This window comes from Loxodonta africana, chromosome 16 (assembly GCF_030014295.1).
Source record: "Loxodonta africana isolate mLoxAfr1 chromosome 16, mLoxAfr1.hap2, whole genome shotgun sequence".
In the NCBI taxonomy this organism is placed as follows: Eukaryota; Metazoa; Chordata; class Mammalia; order Proboscidea; family Elephantidae; genus Loxodonta; species Loxodonta africana.
In genome coordinates this window covers 36,662,992-36,679,204 of record NC_087357.1, presented here as the reverse complement: position 1 = coordinate 36,679,204, position 16,213 = coordinate 36,662,992, and the positions used below count along the sequence as shown (strand labels likewise).

General features: G+C 38.2%; 1 protein-coding gene across 2 annotated transcripts in view; it reads right to left on the bottom strand.

Annotated features, from left to right (window-relative positions):
• The window catches only part of ARHGAP19 (Rho GTPase activating protein 19), a 59,472-nt gene that overhangs the window by 599 nt on the left and 42,660 nt on the right, over positions 1–16,213 (bottom strand). Inside the window, exons 8-11 of one of the 2 annotated variants that reach the window (XM_023546860.2) lie at positions 7,742–7,885; positions 6,140–6,238; positions 3,435–3,545; positions 2,814–2,892 (exon numbers count right to left, since the gene is read on the bottom strand). In XM_023546860.2, the coding sequence (XP_023402628.2) occupies positions 2,814–2,892; positions 3,435–3,545; positions 6,140–6,238; positions 7,742–7,885 (433 nt within the window). The remainder of the gene's footprint in view (positions 1–2,813; positions 2,893–3,434; positions 3,546–6,139; positions 6,239–7,741; positions 7,886–16,213) is intronic. The other variant, XM_023546861.2, reaches the window with a different exon arrangement.

The following is a 16,213-nucleotide window of genomic DNA, read 5'->3' as shown; positions in this document are numbered from 1 at the left end:
CCTATCTCCATTCATTAAATCATCTTAACGATAATAACAGCTATCACCTATTAAGTGCATATTTTGTGTCAAGGGCTGCTCTAATTTTTTTATCCTCACAACAACCTGTGTAGTAGGTAATACTCTTACCATTTTACAGATGAAGAATCTGAAGCCTATACAAGTTAACCTGCCCTAAAATACACAGCTACTGAGCAGCAAAGCTGGGATTGAAACCCAAGCCTGATTGAGTGCAGGGCTCATGTCCTCACCACGACTACCTCTCTCACCAGTGAATGTACGCTAGATACAAGACGCTGTCATCACTGGAATGAAGACAAGAAAAGGCACTGTCATCATTGGAAGGAAGGCAAGAAAGAGACAGGAGGCCACAAATACATTCTTAAGTCTGGTATTTGTCTCCCAGAAGAGGAAACTGCTACAGAGATGAGAAAAAACATGTGAAATAACTACAAAAAATCCTATTAAATATCAACATTTTAGTTGAGTCAATAAGAGTTCAGGGAAAAAAAACTAATTATATACGGTTAGGCCAGGTTTCAAAGAGGAGGTGGGGTTTAAGATGGCCTTTGAAGGAAAGGATGGTTTTGACTATTGCAAATAATGGCTAGTTAATAAGTAGGTGGCTCTCAGTTGGGAAATATTTTCTCTCCCCTTTCTCCTCCCCCTCACCCCGCGACATTTGACAATACTGGAGGCATTTTTGGTTGTCACAACTGGGGGAAGGGTACTACTGGCATCTAGAGGGTAGGGGATGCACCTAAATATCCTACAAGGCATAGGACAGCTCCCCACAACAAAGAATCATCTGACCCAAAATGCCAATAAAGTTGAGGTTGAGAAACTCTGTGCTAAGTATCTTTTTGGATTATGCTATTGATGATGATAATAAAATTACATTATCTTCTTCAAAGAATATGACTTTTAGGAACATCACCATCACCATTAAAGAAATATAGGGTTACATTCATTGTTGTGTGAAATAAATACATGCCAACTGCATCTGCAGGCTGAGAGATGAGAAGAGAGTTCCGCCCTGGTGACACAGGCTTAGGAGCAGTCACCATACAGACAGCAGAACTCAGCCACGGAAGCAGACCAAGCTGCTAAGAAAAAAAAAAGCAAAGGCAGAGAACTTAAGATAAAGCACTGAAAAACAGGAAGAGGTAGTGGGATAGGCAGACAAGAGTAAGCTACTGCAAAGAGGGAAAGAGTTAAAGAGGAAGGAGGACAAGAACAATGTCACACTACGACTGCCAAGGAAGGCATCTCAAGACAGAGTGCAACCAGGGAGAGGAAAGCGGAAATGCCACTGACTGATCCAATCAGAGGGCATTCGTTATCTGTGGGCCTCTATTTTTCTGAATCACTGACATTTTTGAGAATCTAACAAAAGCTATACATTCTCTCATCCAAAAAAATGCACCTACCTATAAGACTGTATCAACACTATTAAGAATTTTATAGATCCCTTAGGAGGCCCAGAGATAACAGGTCAAGAATCCCTGCTCTAAAAATTCTTAGTGAAATGCTAAGCTGGCTTATTTTTTTTAATCCGTTTCTTTCTTTCCAAAGCATAGTTGTCAACATAGAAGGACACTATTTCTTGATTACCTTCAAAAATGAAAGTGACAAAAGATGTAATTGATACAAAACAATATATCCTTCAGAAATAATTTATCCTTGGCTTTAACTCATGGACATGGAGGCATAAATATTTAGACACACATAAATCAGACACTGAATGTGCCTCAATCAGACAACTCAGCCTAGAAGTCAGAAACAAAGCGGAATGAAAAGATAATTCATTCAAGGATAAGTAAGGAGACTACAGTGAAATCTAATTTTCTAGAAAAAAATACAGACTTATCCATGAGGATTAGGCTTTTGTTCTCTTTCTTTTCCTGATGTCTTGAATAGTAACTGTGCTCATGTCTCAGAGGTAAAAACGAGCATATCAAACCAGAGATGACTTCATCTGTTATGTAAGCCATATATAACAAGACCAAGTCTCATCTATTAGCCTTAACAATTATAATGTGTTTCCAAAACATTATTCTGATTGTGCCTCATAGACGTTTGTGAAGTAGTTATAATTATCATCCTCATTTTCAGCAAAGGAAACTTGGGCTGAGAAGGAGTCAGTGGTTTTACCAGGTTAGAGAAATGATGACTCAAATCAGGTCTAACTATAAATCTCTGGTCTTTCCAGTGAACCACACAGCTTCTTCACAGGAGAGCGGCAACGCAGCTTCTTCACAGGGAGCACAGCTGCCGCTGCCTCTTTACCAGAAAAGCCTGAGGCAACCAACAGTCCCAACATTAAATAATCCTTCTTGTCCTCAACAGCCTCAAAAACATGTTGTATGATGTGCTTTCCAGTGCCCTTCTGCATGAGCTGTTTATCCGGAAAGCTTCATTGAATACACAAGGCTAAAGTCTACACAGAAAAGGAGCTTAACTATTCCAGGTTTACTGAGCATTCTCTCAGCCCTTCTACGGTTTACACAAATTAGTTTATACTTGCTTTGAGTTTACTTAAATAAGTAGTCTTAAGATATTTTACATGTGTGTCCTGTCTGTCCAAGGACACTGGGACCATCTGGGCCTGAGCTCACAGCTCTATCCTCAGCACTTGGAGCAGTGCTGAGTACATGCTCAATAACCATCTGCTAAATCAACTCAACAGCCTTATAATTTGTCTGTAAGTTCTGACTACAACTATACCACACTGCAAATTCAAAAAATGCTGACTGGCTAGATGTAGCAATGAGCTACATTCAGTAAGAATGGAGAACAAGTACCATTAGTACCTTTTTTCCCCTCTTTCTTCCCCTCAGACCATTTCAATCTTGTTGGTGTCATCCTGACAGCTGGAGATCCAGAAAATAACTGTAAAAGAAAATTTTACAGTGGCTTAAGAATTCTGTCGTTCCCAAAGGCAGATTTACTATCAGAGGAATTACTTACTTGTTCAAATTTAATGTGAAGAATTTTACTGAGACTGACGTCTTTCTCTTAACTGACTTTACTGCTAGCTTAATGAAGTAACCACACCTGGGACACCTTGAAGGACTATCCCACAGGTGATGCAGCACCAAGGCCTGGCTCAAATGTTACCGGCCCTGTGGAGTCTTCAGTTAGAATTAATTGCTCCCTTCAGCGCTTTGTTTATGGAGTATTTCGCTGTATTTATCATCTGGGCTTAGTCCTGTATTTGTTGAATAAATCACTGAAAACCCACAGAGAGAAGACAACATAAAGGAAAGGATTAATAGGAAAAAAAAGGCATAGTTGCAGGGCCCAGAGAAACACAGTAAAACAGATGACAGTTTATATTAACCAAAACCAAACCAAACCCAAACATACACATACAGACAGAAAGTCTACGAACATACACATATAGACAGAAAGGCTGAAGAACAGTGTCTTACTGAGTTCACATTTTCTTTGCTGACTCTATTCAATTCACCAATGGCCACAGATTCTGGAGTAGAGTACTTGTTTTTCTTTTCTGACATCAGCTGATTCCCCAGGACCTTCCGCTGATTTAGGAAGAGAAAATATTTTATTTATAGACATCTACTGTATCTATATTATAACTATACTGGCCTTCAAAACTACAGTTTCTTAGGTTAAAAAATTTTCAGCTTTCTGATAAATTCTGTATGTACCCTCCCAGGCCATCTTATACGGGAAAGCTAAAAGCATGTTCAAAAAAAAAAACAATTGAAGTCATTGCCTTTCTTTAGGTGATTACTTTTCCTCTACATTTAAAAAGGCTGAAATGGCAGAAGCAACTTTATAGCTGACTTAAACTAGCTAATATAGGCCAATTACAGTGTGCCTCTGAGACCATAACAAACTCCAGTTACTTACCAGTCTAATTTTTTCCCCAAAGATGTACTGTCTCTGGCAACTGTTAAAAGTTTCCCTTCCTCGCCTCCCCACTACGGATACTTAGGCTGAGTCCACTTTAAGATTTTACTTCCCTGCCATGTCATCACACAGGACTGGATAATTTGGAGAGGTTCTATAAGAGTTCCTAATATAGCCACAAGGCGGCACAGGCCTTAAGAGGGTCACATGACTATACTGACATTCAGAGCAAGACTGAAGTCCTTTCATCACTGAACAGCTTAGGAGCTGATGTAACCTACTGTAACAGCTGACAGTGACAATTCTACCATCTTTGGAGAAAGCTACCCCTTTTTCCCCTTGGAGAATAAATTTGAATTCCAAAAAAAGAACATGTCAAAACTAGAACATTAAAATCTACAACATAAATATCAGAGCATTATTATGAATACTATGATGCAATAAATTATTTACATAAGATGAACTCTGGAGGAAAAAAAAAAAATGTAACCTAAAAAGGGATCAAAGCTCGATAGAAATCAAATAGTTAAAACACAGAAATGTTGGAAAAATAAGACCAGTACCATCGTCCTCTCAAAAGTCAGCGATCACCTCAGAGTAAGCCAAACTGGGGATGACAAGAGCCACAGGACTTGTCATAAAGCTTCCACTCAACTTTCTCTGTTTTTTAAATTGTGATGAACATATATATAACAAAATATATTCCATCTCAACAATTTCTACATGTATAATTTATCCACTGAGCTTTTTAAAAGACATTTCATTACTCCTTTACAGACCTACTGAGAAAAAATACCTTACATCTATTATTAGCACAAAAATCTCTTCATTTATAATGAAAACACTTTACTCCCGTTTCACAAAATTTGCAAACATTTGTGTTTAAACTTATTCTAAAATGTCTTATCCTGATAAAATTACAAGCTCTTTTATAAATTCTAATGTTCTAAATTCTCTTAGCAAAAAAATGGGCAGCTGCCAAGAGGATACTATTAAATTTGCATTTCAAGCAACAACTAGCAATATAGCTAAAGCCAGGAGACTAGCTCATTAAAAACAGAAAACTACAGTCACCTAACTTCAGGTAAAGACACATTTATCTGACTAACGCCTAAAGAAACATTTGACTATAATTTTTCTTTTCTTCAATTATCTCTATGACCCGACAGTCAGTGGGAATGACAGACTTTTTCAACCAAGAAGGAAAAAAGAGGATGAACCAAGAGTGTTTACTAGCCACACCTAAGCAGGTGAATATACTTATAGGGTTCTGCAAAGGAAATTTGGATGTAACGCAAGCCTAATATCCCATACTGACTTCAGCAGATTGGGATTGAGAGTGAATTCTAAACTTATATAAATTATGACTAGGACCAAAATTAGGGTTAGATGAAGCTGCAACTGCTAAACAGTTGCTGCTTAAAGAAAAAAAATTACAAGGTTATTAATTTTCTGAGCAAAAATTTTTAATTTTAAACAAAGGGCTCCTTACAATGTTGTTGGATATATAGATTTTAATAAAGTTAAAAAAAAAAAAAAAAGTAGAACCCAGAATAGTGCTGATCCTCTCCAAGTTAACCAGAACCTTGCCTTAGTTTATGCCTATAAATTTGAACTCCATAATCAAGGTATCTACTGCCACCTGATGGCAATATTCTTCAACTACAAGTTCAGAACATTAAGGCCCATAAACTGAATCTACAAAGAGTGATGGCAGTAACAGCATAGAAGTGTGGGTTTTTGGTCTGTTTTAAAGACAAGATTATTAATGAATTTGATACAAGGGAAGAGAATACAACTGATAAAAATACTAAGTTCACAAAAATCTGAGATACTGAAAACTCACTAATCTATTGGAAAATCCATTTTTCTAACAATCTCTCAACTTCTTCACTTCTCCACAAGTTTAGAGATTTACACAATGAAGTCTGTAGTGCAAAGCAGGTCAGAAAAAGAGACTTGTTACACTGCTCAGTAATAAGGATCCTGTTTTCAGCCCCAAAAGAAAAGAACAGACCTTTATTTCTTTTACTTCTCACTTCTCTAATCACAGAGTCCCTGATTTAAAAGTTTCTCTGATTTGAAACACAGCAAAATGCTTTGAAAAATAAAAGCTTTTCCAAATTCTATGCCTAACCCCTTACAAAGGAACCATTCATAGGATCACAAAGAAAAGAAAAAAACCTTGTTATTCATAAGAGAAGTCAGACTGTTCCATTGCCTCACAATTAACGCTAACATGACAGCACAGTGTCCCTACCTTAATAAGCCCGCTGAAGGAACGGGAGTGGGTCCTCTTCTGTACTCGGGGAATAGGAGATTCTCGCCCTGGCGTTTGGGTCGCAGAGTGCTTATTAAACTAAAAAACAGAGAAAAACATTATTATTCCCCCATCAAGAGACAGCACTCTGTGACAACCAATAGCTAAGTCCAGAAAAGTCCATGAAAAAGTGGGCATATGTATACGTGGATTAGTGAGGCTGCAAGCAAATCCCAAAGGCAGAAATGGTGCTGCCAAAGAGAAGTCAAAATTTAGTAAATTACTCTGAGGGATCCTGTACTTCACATTCATTATTTCATATGCATTGAGGGTGGATTATTATTCCTATTTTACGGACATGAAAATTGAGACTTGGAGAGCTTCTGTAATTTGCCAAAGATCTCTAGATGGTAATCAAGGTTTTGTGCATAAAGTATCTTGGACATAGAGAGTTATTAGCACAACCTTTTTAAGATAGGGAATAATTTAACAAAAATTACACAGGATTAAAAAAATTACTAAAGCTCCTTAAATGGATGTCTATCAGGATGACCTGCCAGCATCATCCTCAGAGGAAATATAGCAGAATGCAGACTTGTCAGTTCTATCAAATCAGCTCTCTGGAGGCATCTAAGGTAGAAAAAGGGAAGAACCAAGCACTGTACAGTCTCATTCAATACTATGATTAGCCACTCATCTCCCCACTTAAAATTAGTAATAATATAATACTTAATTCTACTCTTCTTCCCTTTCTAACTGTCCTTTTTAGTTTTCTCAATTGTCATTTTGTAAATTTGTATCAGTCCAGGTTCAGTTCTACAGGTTAAAGAAGTGACATTTTTTTTAATATACAGGTACTCTGAGGTTCTAAAAGTTAATTTCTCAGCAGATAGGAAATCTAGTCACCTCTAAACAGCTCAGCTCAGTAAATAAAAAATACAAGTAAAAACCAACCATTCCTGATAATCCTGGCAAGGGTGCAATAAGGTGGGCCCTCTCATATCCAACTGGTAGGAGTATTAACTGGTAAAACTTTCTGGAAAGCTGTTTAGCAATATGTATCCAGATCCTTTTAAAAAATGCATATTGAAAAGCACACATCACTTGTGAAGTATGCTCTCTCTAATACTTCTAATTACTGTATCTCTGATACTTCTAATAAGTTCACCTGTAATCTTTACACTCATGAAACATGGACAGTACTATTATGATTTTACAAACAAAAAAAAAAAATTAAAATTCAGAGAGATTACATTATTTGCCAAGAAAACCTTAAGGGTTTAAACTTTGGAACAATACATTGATAACTACTGGTTCTCTGTCAGCAAACTTGGTACATGACCAAAATTAGAGAAGCTCTAAGCAAACTTTGATCCTTTTGTTTAACTCTAGAAATGAAGAGCCTCTTCTCTTTTCTCTAGTAGGGTAGTACTACAAAGATTGCCATTGAAGTTCCATAGACAAGCTTGCTTTATTGGCTGAGCCACAACTTGGCCCAATAAGAGCTAAAAATTAAATGAGATACTTAAAATAGTCCCTAGTGATTCTAAAACCACACTCACATTCCGAAAGCCCCATCACTATTTCCCTGCATGTGGTCACCTGTCTAATAAGCTGCTTCTTCTTTGCTGACTCTGGCATATTGTGGACATGTTGGAATAGCTCTTTCAGTGCCTCTTCCGTGCGCTGTTGGGTCTCCAGCTGTAAGGACTTGGTATGGCATGAAGTTATCAAATCAAGGTCATCCTAAAGAAAATTTAAAAGAAAAGCAAGTTAATACATCCTGCCAGCTTTGCTTTCACGTTCCCACAAAAGCTTAGTGCAAATAAATGAGGGGGGGCGAGGGGCCATGGCATATTCCTATACCCAGGAACAAGAATAATCTTAATGCTTTGATCAGATAAAGAGGAACCTTTAATTATCAGTTACATTAATAGCCCCACTCCCATGGCCTGCCCAGAGAACCCTAAATTCATTCAGAATATTGGCAAGAGTTATGCTTGTATAACAGTTCAGTTTTCAAAGCATCCTTTAATCTCATATAATTCTCACTGCTATCTTCTGAGGGAAAACATCATCCTTTCCATTTGACAGAAGAAAAAATTGAAGTTAATAAGCTGAAAGTCATCTAGATACTGAAGTGACAAACCCATCCTGGAGCCCAAGAGCACTGGTTCTTGGCTGGTGCTCTTTCCCACACGTGACAACAGGAGGTAACAATTATATGGCAAGTGGTAAAGGAACATAAACCACAACTCTCTAAGAAAGAGAAACTCTAGTTAAACACATTGAGATCAAATACTCTTTTCCTGGTCATACCAAATATTTTCTGAATGAAACGTAGAAACTAACTAAAGGAACAGAAAAATTAGTATAATTAGAAGCTTAAGTTTCTAACCAAGACAGGCTAAACAGAAACAGTCAGAAAGTGATTGTGCAATTTTTGTTAAACTTCTCACCTTTGCTTTTGCTTAGGGGGCACTGAGTTTTATGTTAATGGTGGTGGAATGATTTGGAAAAGGATATCAAGAATGGTTGCACAACTTAAACAATGTACTCAATGTTACCAAATTGTACGCGTAGAAATATGTTTTGCTCTGGATATTTTAACCACAACAAAAATTTTTAAAGACATTTACATTAATTTTTTCAATATATTTTTAAAAACTCACTTTTAAAGCTCAGTGTGACAAAAATATGTATTCTATTCTGTTAATCAGCATCACATATTTCCCTCTCTAAGCTCACGTGGTTTCAAGTCTTTCAGCCATCTGATAGAGTTCTATCTTACCAACTGAACCTGAAGTAAGAATACATTACATAGAAGTATACTTCTATTACTGTAAAATGTTTAATAATTTGCTATTTAAAGATTGTTTAACATGACTCATAGTGACCCTATAGGACGGAGTAGAACTGCCCCATCAGGTTTCCAAGGAGCAGATGGTGGATTCAAACTGCCGACCTTTTGGTTAGCAGCAAAGCTCTTAACCACTATGCCGCCAGGACTCCTTTTTTTTTTTTTGGATTTTTTGTTTTATTATATGCAATAAGAATGTATAAAGGTGGAGAGGCAGGGCCAAGATGGCAGAGCGGTCAGATGTATCCTGTGGCCCCTCTTAAAACAACCAAAAAAAAAACAAGGGAATCAACCATATATAACAATCTAGGAGCCCTGAACATCAAACACAAAGTCGAGGAGTCAGACTGAGCAGAAAAGGGAGGGAGAGACAGTTCAGAAGCAGTGAGGATTTCCCAGACCTGACCTGGCCGGCACCCTGCAACCTGGATCAGCCGGTGCTCATGGGCTGAGGCAAGCAGTAGTGCTTGGGATGTGTTTTCCACATCAGAAGAAAGCGAGTGGTAGAGAGTCTGCTCAAACCTCCAGAACCAGGGAAAAACAGCACTGAATCGGCGAAGGATAAGTACAAGTGTCTAACCTACTATGTGGATCAAAAAAACCCTTCCCCCCCTTGAGAAGTACCTCTCTCTCAATCACCTGCCTCCTCTCCACTCTGCTCTGGGTCCCATTCCAGCTTCAGCCATTGCTACGACCCCTGGGCCAGAATTAGGATCCAGCACGTGCCCTGAGTCATTCTCTTGGCTTTGGAAAGGGAACAAATTAACAAACAGGTAAAAATAATCTGCCATCTCCCCTAAGCCAGGAACTCAGAGCAGACACAGCCTCTTTACCTAAGCACAGGCATAGGGAGTCCACGGACTTTGAATGCCTTTCACTTCTGCCTAGGCCTGTGTGGGCCCATTTCAACAGTGTAGGCCCTCATTAGCATAGTACAACAGGGTATGTACCTGAAGCCTATTTTCAACCACAAGAGCTAAGGGGGAGCACCAGATTCGTGACATTTGACACCGCCCTGCCCATTAAGCAGGATTCTAACCTACCCACATCAGGGGCCTGAGCACTGATGGCTCCACCCAGTCCACCTAGCCACCTGTGATAGGGGTCTGGGAATAAAAGGTGCCTCCCAGTCCTTACAGCCAACAGCATGGGATGCCCATAGTCCGGCTGCAAAACCCACCCACCTACACACTCTAGAGAACAGGGACACACCTACCCAGGCACTCAGGGGCAGCCGTCAGCCCCCTGCCTTCCTCAGCACATGACCCCCTACTGTAGCCAGATACCTGTGCCTACAACAATCACCCCTGCCTCTCTAGGACTGTAGGTGAGAGCCTGCACCACACACTCAGTGACCAATGACCTAGACACCTGAGCTGAATCCATACAAGAAAAGTAACAAACTCCTAGGCTCGCATACCTAGTAACAGCTCTAACCACCTGGTGACAGGATATGAGAGCTTCAAAGACAACAATAATCAGAGTAGCTCACATGACCAGCATATCTGGGCATATCAAGACAAAACAAAACAAGAAGCTAGAATACAGTAAGCAAATGTAATAACTTACTGACGGCTCAGAGACAACGGTCAATATCAAATCATATAAAGAGGCAGACAATGAGGGCTTCAGCAAGCTACCAAAACAAAAAACCAAGGAACCTCCCAGACTAAGAGACCTTCTTGGATTTACTGGAGGTAGAATTCAAAAGATCAATACACAGAGCTCTTAAAGAGATCAGGCAAAACACAGACCAAGCAAAGGAACATAGAGATAAAGCAACAGAGGAACTTAAGAAGGTTATACAAGAGCATAATGACAAATTTAACAGGCTACAAGAATCCATAGAGAGCCAGCAAACAGAAATCTGGAAGATTAACAATAAAATTTCAGAATTAGACAACTCAACAGAAAGTCATAGGAGCAGAATTAAGACAATGGAAGTCAGAGATTGAAGATAAAGCACTTGACACCAACTTATTTGAGGAAAAATCAGATAAAAGAATTTTTAAAAATGAAGAAACCCTAAGAATTACATGGGACTCTATCAAGAGGAACAACCTACAAGTGACTGGAGTACCAGAACAGGGGAGGGTAACAGAAAATACAGAGAAAATTGTTGAAGATTTGCTGGCAGAAAACTTCCCTAATATTGTGAAAGATGAGAAGGTATCTATCCAAGAAGCTAATTCCATGTCACACAGGGTAGATCCCAAAAAAGAGTCCCCAAGACATATTATAATCAAACTTGCCAAAACCAAAAATAGAGAATTTTAAAAGCAGCTAGGGATAAATGAAAAGACATCTACAAAGGAGAGTCAATAAGACTAAGCTCTGACAACTCAGTAGAAACCACGCAGGCAAGAAGGCAATGGGATGACATAAATAAAGACTTGAGGGAAAACAACTGCCAGCCAAGAATTATATATCCAGCAAAACTGTCTCTCAAATATGATGAAATTAGGGCATTTCCAGATAAACGGAAGTTTAGGGAATTTGTAAAAACCAAACCAAAATTACAAGAAATAATAAAGGGAGTCCCCCATTTAGAAAATCAATAACATCAATTAACAACCGGGCACTAGAAGACAGAACAACGAGATATCAACCCAGATAGGGAAGTTACAAAAATAAATCAAAACTAAAGCACTGAAAATAGGGAAAAAGAGACGTCAATACGTAAAAGATGACAACATTAAAACAAAAAAGAGGGACTAAATAATGTAGTCACAGGACTTTCATAAGAAGAGGAACTCAATGCATTATCAAAAAATAAAAGATTGCCTTAGACTTAGAAAAATAGAGGTAAATACTAAGGTAACCACAAAGGAGACTAATAACTCTACGCATTGAGAAAAAAAAAAAAAAAGAATCCAAACCAAAAAAAACTAAACCCACTGCTGTCAAGTCGATTCCGACTCATAGCGACCCTATAGGACAGAGTAGAACTGCCCCATACAGTTTCCAAGAAGCGCCTGGTGGATTTGAACTGCTGACCTCTTGGTTAGCAGCCGAAGCACTTAACCACTACGCCACCAGGGTTTCCAACAAAGTATCAGCATATACAAAATCAACAACAATAAAAAAGATGAAAAGAAAATACATAAAGAAAAACGACTCAGCACAGAAAATTAAGTGAAACAAAGAAACTGTCAACAACAACACACATACACACACACACAAATGACAGCACTAAACTCATTCCTCTCAACGCACCAATAAAGAGACAGAGAGTCGCAGAATGGATAAAAGAACATGATCTGTCTACATGCTGCCAACAAGAGATGTGCCCTAGACTTAAAGACACAAACAAGCTAAAACTCAAAGGATGGAAAAAAAATATATCAAGTAAACAACAATCAAAAAAAGAGCAGGAATACCAATATTAATCTCTGACAAAATAGACTTTAAAGCAAAATCCACCAAAATGATAAGGAAGGACACTATATAATGATTAAAGGATCAATACACCAGGAGGACATAACCATAATAAATATTTACACTCCCAACGACAAGGCTCCAAAATACATAAAACAAACTCTAATAGCATTGATAAGAGAAATAACTCCACAATAACAGTAGGAGATTTCAACACACCATTTTCAGTGAAGGACACAATATCCAGAAAGAAGCTCAATAGACACAGAAGATCTAAACGCCACAATCAACCAACTTGATCTCATAAACATATACAGAACTCTCCACCCAACAGCAGCCAAGTATACTTTCTTTTCCAATGCACATGAAACATTCTCCAGAATAGACCACATATTAGGCCACAAAGTAAGCCTTAACAGTATAAAACATTGAAATATTACAAAGCATTTTCTCTGACCATAAAGCCATAAAAGTAGAAATCAGTAACTGAAAAAGCAAGGAAAAAATAAAAACACATGGAAACTAAACAACACCTTGCTCAAAAATGACTGGGTTATAGAAGAAATTAAGGATGGGATAAAGAAATTCACAGAATCAAATGAGAATGAAAACACGTCCTACCAGAACCTTTGGGACACAGTGAAAGCAGTGCTCCGAGGTCAATTTATAGCAATAAATGTACACATACAAAAAGAAGAAAGGGTCAAAATCAAAACATTAACCCTACAACTCAAACAAATAGAGAGCAACAAAAGAAGCCCATGGGCACCGGAAGGAAGGAAATAATAAAATCTAGAAAAAAAAATAAATAAATAAAATAAAATCTAGAGCAGAATTAAATGAAATAGAGAACAGAAAAACAATTGAAAGAGTTAACAAGACCAAGAGTTGGCTCTTTAAAAAGACAACAAAATTGATAAATCATTGGCCAAACTGACAAAAGAAAAACAAGAGAGGAAGCAAATAACCCGAATAAGAAATGAGACAGGTGATATCACAACAGACCCAACTGAAATTAAAAGAATCATAACAGATTACTGTAAAAAATTATACAACAAATTTGAAAATCTAGAGGAAATGTACAAATTTCTAGAAATATACTACCTACCTAAACTAACATAAACAGAGATAGAACAACTAAATAAACCCATAACAAAAGAAGCCATTGAAGGAGTAATCAAAAAACTCCCAACAAAAAGAAGCCCGGGCCCTGACGGCTTCACTGGAAAATTCTACCAAACTTTCAAAGAGTTAACACCATTACTACTAAAGGTATTGCAGAGCATAGAAAAGGATGGCATTCTCCCAAATTCATAACCCTGATACCTAAACCAAACCAAAATCAAACCCATTGCCATCAAGTTGACTCTGACTCATAGCAACCCCATACGACAGAGAGAAACTGCCCCACAGAGTTTCCAAGGAGCACCTGATGGATTTGAACTGCCGACCTTTTGGGTAGCATCCGTAGCACTTAACCACTATGCCACCAGGGTTTCCAAACCAGGTAAGGGCACCACAAAAAAAGAAATTTACAGACCAATATCCCTCATGAACATAGACATAAAAATCCTCAAAAAAATTCTAGCCAATAGTATTCAACAACATATCAAAAAAATAATTCACCATGACCAAGTGGGATTCCTACCGGGTATGCAGGGGAGGTTCAACATTAGGGGAAAAAATCAATGTAATCCACCACATAAATAAAACAAAAGACAAGAACCACATGGTCTTATCAATTGATGCAGAAAACACATTTGACAAAGTCCTAACACCCATTCATGATAAAAACTCTCAGCAAAATAGGAACAGAAGGGAAATTCCTCAACATAATAAAGGGCATTTATACAAAGCCAACACCCAACATCATTCTAAATGCAGAGAGTCTGAAAGCATTCCCCTAGAGAACAGAACCAGACAAAGATGCCCTTTATCACCACTCTTACTCAACATTGTGCTGAAGGTCCTAGCCCGAGCAATTAGGCTAGAAAAAGAAATAAAGGGCATCCAAATTGGTAAGGAAGAAGTAAAAGCATCCCTATTTGCAGATGATATGATTTTATACACAGAAAACCCCAAAGAATCCATAAGAAAACTGGAACTAATAGAAGATTTCAGCAAAGTATCCAGATACAAGATAAACATACAAAAATTAGCTGGATTCCTCTACACCAACAATGAAGATTTCGAAGAGGAAATTCATCAAATCAATACCATTTACAGTAGCCCCCAAGAAGATAAAATACTTAGTAATAAATCTAACCAGAGATGTAAAACACCTATACAAAGAAAACTACAAGACACTACTGCAAGAAACCAAAAGAGACCCACATAAGTGGAAAAACATACCTTGCTAATGGATAGGAAGACTCAACATTGTGAAAATGTCAGTTCTACCCAAAGCAATCTACAGATACAATGCAATCCCGATCCAAATTCCAATGACATTTTTTTCATGAGATGGAGAAACAAATCACCAACTTCATATGGAAAAGGAAGAGGCCTCAGATAAGTAAAGCATTACTGAAGAAGAAGAACAAAGTGGGAAGCCTCACATTACCTGGTTTTGTTGTTGTTGTTGTTGTTGTTGTTGTTGTTGTTGTTGTTAGGAGCCATAGAGTCGGTTTCAACTCATACCAACCCTACACACCATCCATACAATTGTTGCTATGTTGAGCCCGTTGTTGCAGCCACTATGTCAATCCATCTCGTTGAGGGTCTTCCTCTTCTTCGTTGACCCTCTACTTTACCAAGAATGATGTCCTTCTTAAGGGACTGATTCCTCCTGATAACATGTCCAAAGTATGTGAGACATAGTCTCACCATCCTTGCTTCTAAGAAACACTCTGGTTGTACTTCTTCCAAGACAGATTTGTTCGTTCTTTTGGCAGTCCATGGTATATTCAATATCCTTTGCCAACACCACAATTTAAAGTCATCAATTCTTCTTCGGTCTTCCTTATTCATTGTCAGCTTTCACATGTATATGAAGAGACTGAAAACACCATGGCCTGGATCAGGCACATCTTAGTCCTCAAGGTGACATCTTTGCTTTTCAACACTTTAAAGAGGTCTTTTGCAGCAGGCTTGCCCAATGCAATGTGTCTTTTAATTTCTTGACTGCCACTTCCATGGCTGTTGATTGTGGATCCAAGTAAAATGAAATCCTTGACAACTTCAATCTTTTCTCCTTTTATCATGATGTTGCTTATTGGCCCAGTTGTGAGCATTTTTGTTTTATGTTGAGGTATGATCCATATGGAAGGATGCAGGCTTTGAGCTTCATCAGCAAATGCTTCAAGTTTTCTTCATTTTCAGCAAGAAAGGTTGTGTCATCTGCATGACACAGGCTGTTAATGAGTCTTCCTCCAATCCTGATGCCCCATTCTTCTTCGTATAGTCCAGCTTCTCAGATTATTTGCTCAGCATACAGATTGAATATCTATGGTGAAAAGGTACAACCCCGACAAACACCTTTCCTGACTGTGAACCATGCAGTATCGCCTCGTTCTGTTCAAACGACTGCCTCTTGATCCGTGTAGATTCCTTATGAGCACAATTAAGTGTTCTGGATTCCCCTTCTCCACAATGTTATCTATAAAATCTGTTACGATCCACACAGTCTAATGACTTAGCATAGTCAATAAAACACTGGTAAACATCTTTCTGGTAGTCTCTGCTTTCAGCCAGGATCCATCTGACATCAGCAATGATATCCCTAATTCCACATCCTCTTCTAAATTCAGCTTGAGTTTCTGGCAGTTCACTGTGGGTATACTGCTGCAGCCACTTTTGAATGATCTTCAGCAAAATATTGCTTGCATGTGATATTA